We start from the raw sequence: 15,547 nt of genomic DNA, 5'->3' as shown, positions 1-15,547 counted from the left end.
TTTATTTAAGGTTGTAAAACAGAACAAATTTAATTTGCTATACAGAATAAGTACAATATCAAATGTGAATACATCAGATTCAAGAGCAAATGACTGATTTATCTTGCTGTGCTGATCAGCCAATGACTTCAGGCTTAGAAGCTGCACTTAAGGATGTTTCTACCATCCACTTAGTATACATTCATTATTTGTGAGGAACTCAGAACGATGCTTCCCTGGAGAATAACTTTTGTGATGAAACCACCCATAGCATTCATAACAAAAAGATGCAAAAATTTGGCATTTTGAAATGTTTTACCATTGTTCTTTAACATTTCTGCTTAAACTTGAAAGAACTTACAATGCAATCAACAAAAGAGTGCTGAAGCATGTTAGCCATTAAGGGGAAAATGCACTGGAGTTATTAACCACATTCATGAATTTAGTTTTAACAGGCCAATATCAGAATAAGTACTACTTCTTGATGAAAGGATGTCCCAAAAATAAGGGTTTTATTTTCCAAACCTCCAGACTATTGTAGTCTGATATCTAACACTATTTGGGGTCGCTTCGTTAAGGCTGGCAACACAGAAAATAAAACAGAAAATAGGCAAACATCTAAAATGTGCATTTTTGGTTTTGTAAGGTCAATCTTTATCTAAGGAGCTGCAACCATTGCAGAAGAACAACCCTCAAAGTAATGTCTTAAATGGAACAAAAAGCTGTACACTCCATGCCAACAAAATGTTTAAATATGGTATTTACAAAAGACTTGTCTCCTAAACAATTTGCAACTGCTCTGCACTTTATTTCATATGGTCCCTTGTTTTACTAAGCTGATAAAATCACAAACCATTTAAAATATATAAAACAGCACTTAGTTAAAAATACAAAGGATAATTTATCCGTTGGAATCTCTTTCTTCTGTATTTTTCGGCAACACTTGTTTATATGCAGAAACGCTGGCTGAAAATAACATCTTGGACTGAGCATTGGGCAGGTCTACGTATGATGGGACATGCCATTCACTAAACTTCTAAGTTGTTTTACCACTGTCTCTATCAACCTTTGTTTGTCACGATCATTTTTCCTGAACTGGGCAAATAATTGGTTCTTTTTGCTGGTATCCTTCATTCTGGGGAAAAAAAAACACCACACATCATGATGCATGTCAATCAAGCAATTCTGAGAGAGAGAAAGAGAGACAAACCCAGAAAAAGTAATCTTATGTTAAATTTACTGTCAAAAGTTCTCCTAATTCAGGATGAATATAATTGTTACAAACATTTGGAAAAATAGGTCCAGAAATTGTATTCCTATTAATCTTGTTTGTATCCGATAATGGCTTATAAATATCTATATAGACAAAAGAAGAGAGGCTGTTGGGCTTGTCCCGAAAGCCGGAAGAAACTGGGCCGACAAGTCCGGGGGTGCACCATCTCCACACCATTTCCTGTTAGAGGGTGCATAGAATGCTGGAGGAGATGGGGGGGGGGGGGCCTGGATGCAGGGGCTGGAGTGAACATTCATGGCCGGCGAATTGGGGCTTGCACGGGGACAAGTTGAATCCCGCACGGGCTGACTGGCTGGTTGGTCACGAATGTTGCAATGGTGGCACGGAGCTCATTGTGGGGAGAAGCGGGTTATAGTGGTTAGCCATGCATGGTGTAGTGGTTACTGCCAGAGAGTTAGAGCAGGGAATAACAGGGGGGGGATGATCAGGAGCAACCGCCAGCACTAGAGGCTGTTAGTGCCATTCTAGCGCCGGCGTTTGCTACCGCCCCATGATCAGAGTCCCCGAGCACGTGAAACAACGCGCTCGAGGGCACTGAATGCAACTAGCATGCAAATGCATGCAAAACAGGGCTAAACATATTCATCCCCAATGATCAGTGACCAGCACGCCAAAGACTGGGTCGCTGGCTGCGGCAAACCCTATGCCAACTCCAAGCTGGCGTTAGGGTTTGCAGACCATTGGGGAGGAATGGTGAGCCCTGTCCAGCATGAATTTGCATGCTAGCAGGCCCTCATTCCCCCCAACAAAACAAACCTGAAGACCCCCCCCCAGTGACAGGGGGATGGAGGTCCGATGGACCACCGGTCCCCCCTACGATTCCCTCCTCTCCCAGGTTCAGGGAGGACTGGAGATCCGGTGGGTCTCCAGCCCACCCTAACTCCCCTCAGCATTTCCAAAACAGTCCCTGGTGGCCCAGTGGGCGATCAACCCTCCCCCCTCTGAGTGACTGGGGGGGCTGGAGGTCCACTGGACCTCCAGTCCCCCCCCTCCCAGGTTCAGGGAGGGCTGGAGATCTGGTGGGTCTCCAGTCCCCCCCAACCCCACAGCAAAAGGTCCCTGGTGGTCCAGTGATCAATCCTACCTTGTGGGTTGGAGGAGGGAGGTAGCCTGCCTCCCTCCTCTTCCTTCGACGCCACAAAATGGCAGCGCCCAGCCCTGCCCAGTGTATCCTGGGACACCATATAAGGCAGATACTGAATCCACTTTTCAGCATCTTCTAGTTTACCCTGATTGTTTTCCGTTGCTGGCTTTTTAGTTTTGAATTCAATTTTATTTTGATAAGTGCATGCCGATGGGCTGCTCCATCTCGTGCGTCTATTTAAAAACGTTTAGCTCATTTTTGCATTGGGTGGCGGCTCGGTTTTTGGGCAGGGATGATACGGTCCATTACAACACTGGATAAGACTCTAGCTAACAAGACTGTTAAGTAGATAGTGCTTATGCTGTGTTGTGGCGAAAAGCCTTCAGAAACCAGAGGCAATCTGCCAGAGGTTTAGACCATGGTAACAGATCATTATTTTTTATCCGTAGCACATGCTTAGTTTCTATCACTGGGCATAAAAACTCCACAGAACAACAGAGTATATTTGCTCTTATATATTGGTTTAAACAACTTCTGTACCACTTTTTATACGCGACCCTCTCAATTCAACAACATCAAAGTAAATAAATTCACACTTAGCTTAATACTGCCGGATAAAGCACTCTTTATATAGCGTTCAACAGGGACACCGTTTCACCCCAGAAACAAGGCTTCGTCAGGAACAGAGTGCTTAACTGATGCTGAGGGTTGCTGGTGGAAGTGCTCAAAATTTCAAAATGGCAACTCTGTTGCTCTGTGGAGTTTTTATGCCCAGTGATAGAAACTAAGCGTGTGCTACAGATAAAAAATATTGATCTGTTACCATGGTCTAAACCTCTGGCAGATTGCCTCTGGTTTCCGAGGGCTTTTCTCCACAACACAGCATAAGCACTATCTACTTAACAGTCTTGTTAGCTAGAGTCTTGTCCAGTGTTGTATTAGGTTACATATTGTTACTCTAAGCTCATACTGCATTCACGTGTGCTATTCCTCGATGATACGGTCCATTACCTGGATGATTTTTTGTTTGTGGGTCGGACCAACTCAGGGAATTGCAGGCTTTGTCTGAGGGCATTCTTGGAGTTGATGGAGACTTTGGAGGTGCCTATCGTAGCGTCCAAGACAGAAGGTATGGCTTCTGTCTTGTGTCTTTTGGGTATCAAACTAGATTCGATGATGTGGGTGTCACAGCTGCTGGCAGTGAAGGTTCATACTTTGGAGGCTTTGGTGCAGACCCTTCTGGTTACAGTATCGGCATCTGTTTTTCTGCTGTGATAATTTGGCGGTTGTGCAGGTTTTTAACCGCCAGTACTGGCTTGTTTGCAATTTAATGGTTTATGTGTGTGCAAGGTATATTCCATGTTCCACTAATTTAATTGTGGATGCTTTGACTCGTTTCAAGTGGTTGGCCTTCAGAACCCTGGTTACAGGAGCGGCGTCAGGAGGACTTCCCGTACCAGAGCACCTGTGGCGGTTGGGGTTGGTGAAGCATGGCAGTTGCTGCAACAATCGGTAGTGTCTGGGATTTGGGCATCTTATCAGAGAGGATGGTGCAATGTGGGCTCCTTCTTGTCTCAGTGGGGATGGTCCGGGAGTAAGGTGCCTGATTCCATGTTGCTGGAATTTATTATGGCGACCAAGGGGCAGGGCGGTCTCACTTGGCAGTGGTCTGACCTTATGGGGTTTTCGTTTTTTCAGAAGGTACAGGGTCGGGGCAATCTGGTGGTTAGTTTCCTAGTTAAGCGAGTCTTGGTGGGGTGGGCTCATGGGGAGGGGACTTCTATGGACACCCACTGGCCCATTATTCTTTCTGTTTTGCAGGCTCTCTGGCACATGTTGGGGACCTGGTTTTCGTCAGCATATAAAGCTAGCCTCTTCTGCACAGCGTTTGTTCTGGCATTTTTTGGGGCACTGAGGTTGAGCAAATTGGTTGCCTGCTCTGGGCAAGAGGGGCCGCCGGTCTTTTATGAGACCATGAGGCATATTTTCAAAGCACTTTGGGAGGCTAAGTTCCATAGGTTTCTATGGAACTTTGGGAGGCTAAGTGCTTTGAAAATGAGCCTCCATGTGTACATTGACGGTGAAGTTCTGTTTATTTGGGGAAGGGGGTGATAGTAATTGATGCTCTTATGTTGTTGGGGCTGTGGGGGTCCAGCTTCGGTGGACAGCTTAAGCGAGGAAAGAAAATGTTATCCTCTGAATTTCTCTGGGATAGTGGAAGAATTCAGAAAGGGGGTGTGGTGAATTATTGGCTAAATGGGGAGGGGGAGGGGTAGCAGCTGGGCTGGGGGCTATGACCTGGCTGTTGGTGCTGACTTGCTAGTGGTGTTAATACAAAAGGGGGGGCAATGGCTGAGGAGCCATGAATCAGAGGTTTAAATGCTGGCTCCCCTTAGTTAAGGTGGCTCGGATTATGAATTTTTCTGGTGACAAATAAAGCTGTAGCCAAGTTTAACTCAATGACTTTGACTCTGATGTGTTCTCTGGGGGTGGGGAGAGTCCATACTCGGAGATTCCCTGGAGTGCCTCAGTTATATTAAATTCATATGTCCATCTCTGGGAAAAGGTGACTGGGTTTTTAGGGGGAGTCTGTTTTCATTGTTGTGTAATCTGTAATAAGTGAGTTTCCTATCCAATTTTGTAGTTCCTTATTTTCCTTTTGTTTGTATTTTATAAAAATTGTAAACTGCTTTGGTATATTTTATGTAAGGAGGTATATTAAGTTAATAAACTATAATAAATTGTGAATGGCTGATTTTTCACTTTATGAGTCCAAAAGCAGTCTGAAAAAGTTACATATTTGAACTTCTGCAACTATTTTATTTTTTTCATATAAAAGGATGGGGTTTAGACTGTTGTATTGCAAATTGTTTGCTCTAACAGAATTCATTAAAACCTCATTGTCTATCCTAATGACTCCAACCATCTTTTCCCAGATATGGTCACAGATGTTCTCCATGTATCTATATATTTATTCTGAACAAATTTTATACCTAAACATATCATTTGAAGCAGTATGGATCTACAATATAAAATATAGAACAATTAAGTTCTTAACATATACAGTGGGGGAAATAAGTATTTGATCCCTTGCTGATTTTGTAAGTTTGCCCACTGACAAAGACATGAGCAGCCCATAATTGAAGGGTAGGTTATTGGTAACAGTGAGAGATAGCACATCACAAATTAAATCCGGAAAATCACATTGTGGAAAGTATATGAATTTATTTGCATTCTGCAGAGGGAAATAAGTATTTGATCCCCCACCAACCAGTAAGAGATCTGGCCCCTACAGACCAGGTAGATGCTCCAAATCAACTCGTTACCTGCATGACAGACAGCTGTCGGCAATGGTCACCTGTATGAAAGACACCTGTCCACAGACTCAGTGAATCAGTCAGACTCTAACCTCTACAAAATGGCCAAGAGCAAGGAGCTGTCTAAGGATGTCAGGGACAAGATCATACACCTGCACAAGGCTGGAATGGGCTACAAAACCATCAGTAAGACGCTGGGCGAGAAGGAGACAACTGTTGGTGCCATAGTAAGAAAATGGAAGTAGTACAAAATGACTGTCAATCGACAAAGATCTGGGGCTCCACGCAAAATCTCACCTCGTGGGGTATCCTTGATCATGAGGAAGGTTAGAAATCAGCCTACAACTACAAGGGGGGAACTTGTCAATGATCTCAAGGCAGCTGGGACCACTGTCACCACGAAAACCATTGGTAACACATTACGACATAACGGATTGCAATCCTGCAGTGCCCGCAAGGTCCCCCTGCTCCGGAAGGCACATGTGACGGCCCGTCTGAAGTTTGCCAGTGAACACCTGGATGATGCCGAGAGTGATTGGGAGAAGGTGCTGTGGTCAGATGAGACAAAAATTGAGCTCTTTGGCATGAACTCAACTCGCCGTGTTTGGAGGAAGAGAAATGCTGCCTATGACCCAAAGAACACCGTCCCCACTGTCAAGCATGGAGGTGGAAATGTTATGTTTTGGGGGTGTTTCTCTGCTAAGGGCACAGGACTACTTCACCGCATCAATGGGAGAATGGATGGGGCCATGTACCGTACAATTCTGAGTGACAACCTCCTTCCCTCCGCCAGGGCCTTAAAAATGGGTCGTGGCTGGGTCTTCCAACACGACAATGACCCAAAACATACAGCCAAGGCAACAAAGGAGTGGCTCAGGAAGAAGCACATTAGGGTCATGGAGTGGCCTAGCCAGTCACCAGACCTTAATCCCATTGAAAACTTATGGAGGGAGCTGAAGATGCGAGTTGCCAAGCGACAGCCCAGAACTCTTAATGATTTAGAGATGATCTGCAAAGAGGAGTGGACCAAAATTCCTCCTGACATGTGTGCAAACCTCATCATCAACTACAGAAGACGTCTGACCGCTGTGCTTGCCAACAAGGGTTTTGCCACCAAGTATTAGGTCTTGTTTGCCAGAGGGATTAAATACTTATTTCCCTCTGCAGAATGCAAATAAATTCATATACTTTCCACAATGTGATTTTCCGGATTTAATTTGTGATGTGCTATCTCTCACTGTTACCAATAACCTACCCTTCAATTATGGGCTGCTCATGTCTTTGTCAGTGGGCAAACTTACAAAATCAGCAAGGGATCAAATACTTATTTCCCCCACTGTATATTTCCCTGGTGGACTCTACAAAGCATACATTTAACACAAGAAAAGGGGAGATTAAACACAAGTAGAAAAGATTGCAATTACAATATCAAAATACATATCTTACAGTGTGTGTTCTAAGCATCTAAAGCTTCTGGATAGTGGGTGGAAGATTCCAGATGCACCATTATCATGGTGCCAGTGTCCTTATCCTCTGATCCACTCCAGGAATTCAAGATGGGACAGGAATTGCAAATGGTGGAGAACTGGGTTTAAATAGAGGGAGCCATAAACAGGATTAAGTCCTCCTACTCACTTCATCTAATAGTAAGGCTTTATCATGTGTTACTTGGGTTCAGGAAATCATATGTTGCAGATGGGTTGGAGGGGTTAGGATGGAGGTATTAGCTGATAGCAGTGTTTAGGCAGGTCCCAAGTGGCTGTACACCACAATGGGCTCCTAAAGCAAGATAGGTAGCAGGGTGGGGCCTTGCTACATAAATTCAATACTTACTCTGATCCCCCAGATCAAAGCAACCTTCAAGAGCAGCTTCTATCACTGTCAACAACTATGCTGCCTTGTCTCCCTACATTGAGAAAGCAAGTCTTGTCTCAGATATGAATGCCATAACATCGACTGGATTACTGTGATGCAACTCTACTCTGGCCTGAGTACAAAGGGTCTGCATCCGTTCCAATTGATTCAGAATGCTGCAGCAACCTAACAGAAGGTTGTAAGCGACGTGACCACATCACACTATTTTTGTAAAAGCTTCCTTGGCTGTTAATACAACATAGGACCAAATTTAAAACTCTAGGTTTGATCTTCAAGGCCCTTAAAGGAAATGGCCCAGAGTACTTGAAGAACAGGATCTCCATCTACACACTTCTAAGCAGCATACTGGGCTGGAAGGATATTTGGTCTGACCCAACATGGCAATACTTATGTTTTTATAAAGGGCTACAGGCAACCAATTAAATTCTTTCAATAAAGGACTTACTTTACCCCTAGCTTTTCTTCCAGAATCAGATATGCTAATAATTCTTGTACTAGTTTCAGATTTTTAAGCATTTTACTAGGTAATCCCATATATAGGGAATTATAGTAATTTAGAGAAGACAAAAAAATACCTGTATTACTATTTTTAAATTATGCTGATTCAGTAATAGCTTCTGAATTGGCTGCAGGATAATGCAGAGTTAAACATTTAGGATTACAAATTCCGGTCTCAATGCAATGCTGTGCTAGAATGCTGTGCTAATCTTCTGTGTGCTTTAATGCATGCACTAAAAACAGTTTTTACTCCTGATGCAGTAAATTAATGGCCTGCAAATTAAGAACAAAAGACCAACATACTGGGGCAGACCAATAGTCCATCTCACCCAGTATCCTCTTTCCAACAGTGGCCAATCCAGGTCACAGAAACCCAAATAGTAGAAACATTCCATGTTACCGATCCCAAGGCAAGCAGTGGCTTCCCCATGTCTATGCCAATAGTAGACTATGGACTTTTCCTCCAAGAACTTTTCCAAACCTCTTTTAACCCAGATGCTAACCACTGTTAGCATACCCTCGTTCAATGAGTTCCACAGCTTAACTTTTCGTTGAGTGAAAAAATATTTCGTCCTATTTGTTTTAAAAGTATTTCCATGTAACTTCATTGAGGAGTCCTTTTACTAATCTGCAGGAAGAGCCCTGCGGTAGCAGCGGGGGTCCATTTTACCACAGCAGGTAAAATGCCTTCCCAGAATAATGGCCATGCTGTAAGATAATCCATACTGTGTGGCTAAGCGGTGGTAAGCCCGTACTTAGATGGCGGTAGGAGCTCCCACGACTCAGCATCAGTGGTGCCCGATTACTACCAGGTTAGCGCCGCGTTACAGAAAAAAAAACATTTTCTGAGCACCAGAAATAGCACATGCTCCAGCCAGAACTACCACTGGAAATGAGGGCGGGACCACAGGAACAACTGAAACAGAAGCGAAAGCAAAGGCAGTCTGAAGCGGCATCCGTGCATGCTGGACTTCACTGTTGCTGGCGGAGCAGGAGGTAAATCGTTGTAAACAAAGCTGGCACTTACGAAGGGCTAGGGCACCCGCACACGTCCTGCTTGAACTCGGAGGTCACAGAGAGAGAGGGAGGGAGGCGCTGGGCGGCGGAAATCGGAGGAGGGGGGCGTGGAACTCGGACTGGAGTGGGCCCGTGGAACTCGGACGGACGGGAGTGGAAGGAGGGAGGAAGGGAGGGAGGTAGGGGGTCATGGAACTCGGGGGGGGGGGGGGGGCAATTCTTTACTCACCTCCGGTGGCTGCTGCTGCTGGGTTCCCTTCCCTCTCACTTCCCATTGGTCCACCCTGTGACATCATCCCCAGGGCAGAGCAATGGGAACTGTGTTACGAACCCAGGCATCCAGACGGAGGTGCAAATTATTATATAGGATAGTTACAGCATCTTTTATCCATTTTCCTGCAAGTTACTTGCTATCTCCCCCCATTGCAGCCTTTCAAATACTGCCTATTTTTTCCACCCCTATAACCTCTTCTCATTGGAAATAAGTGCCTCAGTTTCTCCTCCTCCTTCCCACGTTCAACATTTAAAATTTTGTTGTGCTTTGTAGTTCCCCAGGAAAAGATGATTCTACTTGGTTAATTTCAATCGGGTCCCCCTCACTCTGATAGAATCTAAATAATGCTTCGCTTGATGATATTGATAGTCTCCAATTTTTATTTTTGATTCCTACTGCAAATCTTGAAAACCCAGAAACCCATCTTCATCACCAAATTGCCCTGTACAAATTTTTCCCACCTGGTGTATAACCTATTCATTGACCTTGGTGAAAATCCTGGATTATGCTTTAAAGGCACTTATGAAATCCCCTCTATCCCCAGCCACCTCCTGCAACATTTCCTCCAAATTCATATTGTTAATGTGCTAATTGGATTCCCGTCCCATTCTTTCTAGTTTTGGTTTCTATAGTTGTCATTGCAACGGTACTCCTTCGGCATGCTCTTCCTCAATTTCGCCCCATGGCTTTAAGCTGAGCAACCTCAAAATACTACTTAAATTTGGGCGGGGGGTGGGGTGTTGGAGGAGGGTGGATAGGTGATGTGAGCAAGTACAAAGTGATGCATGTGGGAAAGAGGAACCTGAACTGTAGATATGTAATGCAAGGTTCCACATTAGGAGTCACCGACCAGGAAAGGGATCGAGGTGTCATCGTTGATGATACGTTGAAACACTCTGCTCAGTGTGCAGCGGTGGCTAAGAAAGCAAATAGAATGTTAGATATTATTAGGAAAGGAATGGAAAACAAAAATGAGGATGTTATAATGCCTTTGTTTCGCTCCATGGTGCGACCGCACCTCAAATAGTGTGTGCAACTCTGGTCCCTGCAACTCAAAAAAGATATAGTAGAATTATAAAAGGTACAGAGAAGGGTGACAAAAATGATAAAGGGGATGGGACAATTTCCCTATGAGGAAGGGCTAAAGCGGCTAGGGCTCTTCAGCTTGGAGAAGAGACTGATGAGGGGAGATAGGATACAGGTCTATAAAATAATGAGTGGACTGGAACGAGCAGATGTGAATTGCTTGTTTACTCTTTCCAAAAATACTAGGACTAGGGGGCACGCAATGAAGCTACAAAGTAGTAAATAAAATGAATTGGAGAAAATATTTCTTCACTCAACGTGTAATTAAACTCTGGAATTCGTTGCCAGAGAATGTAGTAAAAGCAGTTAGCTTAGCAGGGTTTAAAAAAGATTTGGATAGCTTCCTAAAAGAAAAGTCCATAAGCCATTATTAAAATCCACTGCTTATTTCTAGGATACAAAAAGTAGAAAAATGGATAAGTAGGTGTCACACAGTACAATGTAACATGAATTTTGGGGATGTCTCATAGATAATAGTTTGGCTGTATGTTGTGACAAAATACTTTTGTCTGTCAGCCGTAGCAGTCTTTAATCATTGACTACCCCCTCCATCCAAATTTTAATGAAAAATGAATATCATGTGAAAAGTACTTAGGGCACATACTTATAATGGTAGGAAGAAAATTATTTGAACTACCACTGATCAATCAACAAAATAACAGAGCGAGCATAAGATATACCAGGAATTTGGAACCGACTATCCCTTGACAAAGCAATCTGGCGAAACAGGTCCTGTCGGGATAACGAAGGTTCCTGGATGCTCCTCATTATATTCACAAGATACACAAGATAAGTTATTTTGTTGATTGATCAGTGGTAGTTCAAATAATTTTCTTCCTACCATTATAAGTATGTGCCCTAAGTACTTTTCACATGATATTCATTTTTCATTAAAATTTGGATGGAGGGGGTAGTCAATGATTAAAGACTGCTACGGCTGACAGACAAAAGTATTTTGTCACAACATACAGCCAAACTATTATCTATGAGACATCCCCAAAATTCATGTTACATTGTACTGTGTGACACCTACTTATCCATTTTTCTACTTTTTGTATTTGGTTGTTGAGTTTTGATAACTTAATAAGTAGAACGCCTAAATTCTTTTGACAGTATTTCTAGGATAAGCAGCATAAAATATTGTACTGTTTTGGGATCTTGCAACTGTTGGAAACAGGATACTGGGCTTGATAGACCTTCGGTCTGTCCCAGTATTGCAATACTTATGTACTTTTGTAGTGTGTGTTTCTTTGGTGGCGGAGGGGCTGGAGAAAGGTGGATGGTATGTGCGTCTTTCTCCTCCCCTTCCCCCCCCCAGCTAGCAGTGTATCTTTCCCCACCCCCTATCCTCCATGGCCAGTCTTCAAAATGGTGACTGAAGAAACTTGGATCTTTGTAAAAATAGGCAGTAAGATTTTATATATATAATCACAGTAATAGCAGAGTGGCACTGAAAATGCAGTTAAAACATGTCAGCAGTGAGAAAAGAGAGGCAGTTAAACCCATAAGCTCAGTTATATCGGCCACTGAATAGGTTAAAAATGATACATATACAATCTACTTCTGTAATGTACTCACTTCTCTAGGAGGGTTAGGGCTGTGCTTGGATTTACTCTGAGATATTTAGATGTCGGTTGCCCATAATCCGCAAGATAGGTAGACCAGTCCCACACCATGAAGAGATCAAGAAGCTAAAGGAAATGGAGACAATACAAAAAGGAAAGAACATTTTAGTTATCACTGACATGTGGTACATCAGAGGAGTGTCTCTCAAAAAACACAAAGAAATTGATATTCAAAGGCTTTGCCCAGCTAAATTTAGGAGCAAGCTGGATAGATCTTACTGTTTTTATTCTTTGTGCAAAATTTAGTCAGATGGGTTGGGGGGGGGCATGGATAAACTTTTGCCAATCTGTACTGATATTCAGCACTGGCTGTTCAGATTTACCTGGTTAACGCTGAGTGGCCAAATGCTAACCAATTTAGACCCAATATTCACCCAACCTTGATAAATATCCAAAGTTAACTAGATAAAGCAGTCCAGTTATTTGTTGGCACATGGTCAGCTAAATGTCAGACTTAAGGGAAGTGGTGTGAAAGAAGGACTTTTTGCAATGTGATCACACTAAAGAGTGCAAGTAGCAAGGATTTCAGCCCTCTGCTGACACTTCTTTCAATCAATAACAAAGATCCTAATACATTCCTTCCTTTTCTTCCCTGACATATATTAAACAGCATAAAATTTTCTTTAACCAGAAATTTCCAAACTCCCATCAGTATCGTTTTCCATCAAAAACACAGTCAGTGCAGTTTTTTTTTAATTTCACTTGCAGCACTGCTGTTTTAAATAATACAAGAAAACAAATCTAGTTAAATTATCCCACCGAATAATGGTTTTGGTTTAGTGGATTAAGTAAAGGCAATCAAGCTTTAGAATGTGTTCTGCTGCTAGGAATGACTATAAATGGAACGGCTACTACTGTTCAAATAAATAACAGTGTATCCACAGTAATTAAAACCAAAACTTCACATTAACCTAATTAAGAACATTCAACAAGCCCTGTTAGGTCCACAGTCAGGCAATCTTAGCCATACTGGGAAAGGATTTTTTTTCAAGATTTTATGTTTACCTGTTACCGCAGGGATTCTTCTGTTAAAATACAAATAAAGTAAAATGGTATCTTCTTACTGACAGTATTTTAGTTTAAAGTCTTTGGTTTGTTGTCCAATACGGAAGTAATCTTTTAAAAGGCAATGTGGTGTCTGAACTGAAACAGCAAACCCCTTATTCAACTCTTAACACCGTAATCCGTTCTAAGCCATTTAAAACCTACTTCCTATCCAGGTTTTAATTGTTTCAGACATTTAAATACTTTACTTACCACCTTCATTCAATTAGAGAGTTTGCTTTAAGTCATCCTGCCTTGTTATTGTAGTTTAACATGTTACCATATGCATTTGTTTTTATAAAGAAGGAATAAGAGTACATTCCACCTCCATCATTATGTTTATATTTGAAATAACTTATTTAGCTAAAACCTCTATTGATTAATACTCAAAAGAAATAAAATAAAGCACTGTACCTCACACTTAGTGCTGTAAAATCTCAAGAATAGTTTAAAGAAAAAGGAAAACATTGCCTCTGATATCTGCATTTACACAGACATAAAAAATCAGGGACTGATATTGAAAAGATTCAGTCAGTTAACATCAGGCAATAACTGGCTAAATCTTCACTTTCAAATTTTCCATCCTGGGGATCAGTTATTTTTTGGTCTGGAAAATTTGATACCTACTCAAAAGATAACTGAGTAAAAAAGAGGAGGGATCAAAGGCATAAAAGAGGCACTGTTATCTTTCGATATCAACAATAACTTGTTAAATTAACTAGTTAAGGGCCTCTTTTATCAAGCTGTGCTAGCAGCTCCCAATGCGGTAATGCCGACAAAGCCCATACACTTTGAATGGGCTCCGTCTGCATTGCTGTGTGGCTCGATTAAAGAGGCCCTAAGTTTGGACAGAAAAATTGTTGTCCTACAGTGAACTAGATAACTTTATCTGATTAAGTTTAGCCAGTAATTTTCAGAGGTGTAGACTTGAGAATCCTTCTATTAAGCTGCATTAAGCAGTTAGTTCAGGTTTTACTGCATGGTAGCCATTAGCATGAACCCACAGAAACACCTACTGTGCGTTGAAATGGAAATGACCTGCTTCATGTGGGCGGTGGTCAGTGTGTTTTCTCTAGCAAAAAATGTGCCGGTACTCAAATGCTAGGCCACCCTTCAGGAGTGGGGTGATCACTGAGAGACCCACCCCATAATAGCCAGGACCCCTGCAACCAGTCACAGAATCTATGACAAGGCAGAATTGGTGTGTAGAGCCTGAGATCTTTCATTAAAACTTGGGTTCCATGGGTCAGTTTTAGCAGACAATGGAAAAGGTGCCGGTACTCAGTACCTCCAAGTACCCCCTCAAAAAAAGCCCTGGCGGTGGTAAAGGGTGTGGCCAGCTGTGAAAGCTAGTGTGCAGGTCGATGCTGTGCATTAGCCGTCATTGCTGCTGATTAACAGAAAAAAAACCCAGCAGATCCCAGAGTAAAGTTCTCACGGGAAATACCATAATTAGCAAGAGTACCCGATGTGGTCTATGTTTCGCTGACTATTGGGCTGCCTCAGGGGTATAACTAAAATGTGACATTTAAAAATATAAATATTAATTCTAAGTAATACATAAACAAATGCACACAATAAGCCAAATATATAAGATAAACCAACCAACCATTGATGTAAAAAATATAAAACATGTGCAGTGTATTGCCAATACTACTGATAGGGATTCATCCTTCCATATGTGTGTATTGAAGGATGACCCCTAGTTATAGTACCACTTTTCTAGCAAAAAAAAGTACCAGTACTCAAATGCTAGGCCACCCTTCAGGGGTGGGGTGATCGCTGAGGAACCCACCCCACAATAGCCAGGTCCACTGCAACCAGTCAGAGAATCTAAGGCAGAATTGGTGTGTAGAACCTGCGCTCTTTCATTAAAACTTCAGGTTCATGGGTCAATTTTAGCACACAATGGAAAAGGTGCCGGTACTCAGTACCCCCAAGTACCCCCTCAAAATAGCCCTGAGTACCACAAGACTACTGCCAAAAGTCAGGATGGCCTTTCAAAATTTGAAGCCATAAAGGGTGGAAGCAGAGGAGAACCACTCCTGCCCTGTGCTGCTGGGCTACCAGAGAACCCCCAGGCGAGTCCCGTGAGAGGGTTGAGATATGCAGTGGGGGTGGGGAGGGGGAGAGTGGTGGTGTGTGTTTGTGTTCTACAGGGGAACTAAAGTGCTGGTGTGGGGAAGGGGGGATAATCAAGAAAAGGTTACAACTGCCGCCAGCTCATTCTGTTATTTATTTATTTTGCACCAGAGCCCATGTTCCATGCTTGGGCAGGTACAACACATACACTCATGTTATCTGCTCAGGCATGGAATGTGGATCCATGCAATGAGTGTCCTCCCTGTGCATTAAACAGAAGGCAGATGCAGGGCACGTCACTTGCATTTACTGCATAGGCTTTGTATTTATTGCACCTTAACTTATGCAGTTAAAGTGCAACAAGTGCAAAGC

The 15,547-nt window shown here is 42.7% G+C and overlaps 1 protein-coding gene across 9 annotated transcripts in view; it reads right to left on the bottom strand.

Annotated features, from left to right (window-relative positions):
• Nucleotides 1-15,547, bottom strand: part of EXOC6 (exocyst complex component 6) — a 276,968-nt gene continuing 261,421 nt past the window's right edge. For all 9 annotated transcript variants that reach the window (XM_030203010.1, XM_030203011.1, XM_030203018.1 and 6 more), the window contains 2 exons: nt 12,003-12,115; nt 1-1,114 (listed from right to left, as the gene is read on the bottom strand). In XM_030203010.1, the coding sequence (XP_030058870.1) occupies nt 982-1,114; nt 12,003-12,115 (246 nt within the window). In that variant the 3' untranslated portion in view covers nt 1-981. The remainder of the gene's footprint in view (nt 1,115-12,002; nt 12,116-15,547) is intronic.

This window comes from Microcaecilia unicolor, chromosome 5 (assembly GCF_901765095.1).
Source record: "Microcaecilia unicolor chromosome 5, aMicUni1.1, whole genome shotgun sequence".
Taxonomy (NCBI): Eukaryota; Metazoa; Chordata; class Amphibia; order Gymnophiona; family Siphonopidae; genus Microcaecilia; species Microcaecilia unicolor.
This window is presented reverse-complemented; position numbering and strand designations above follow the sequence as displayed.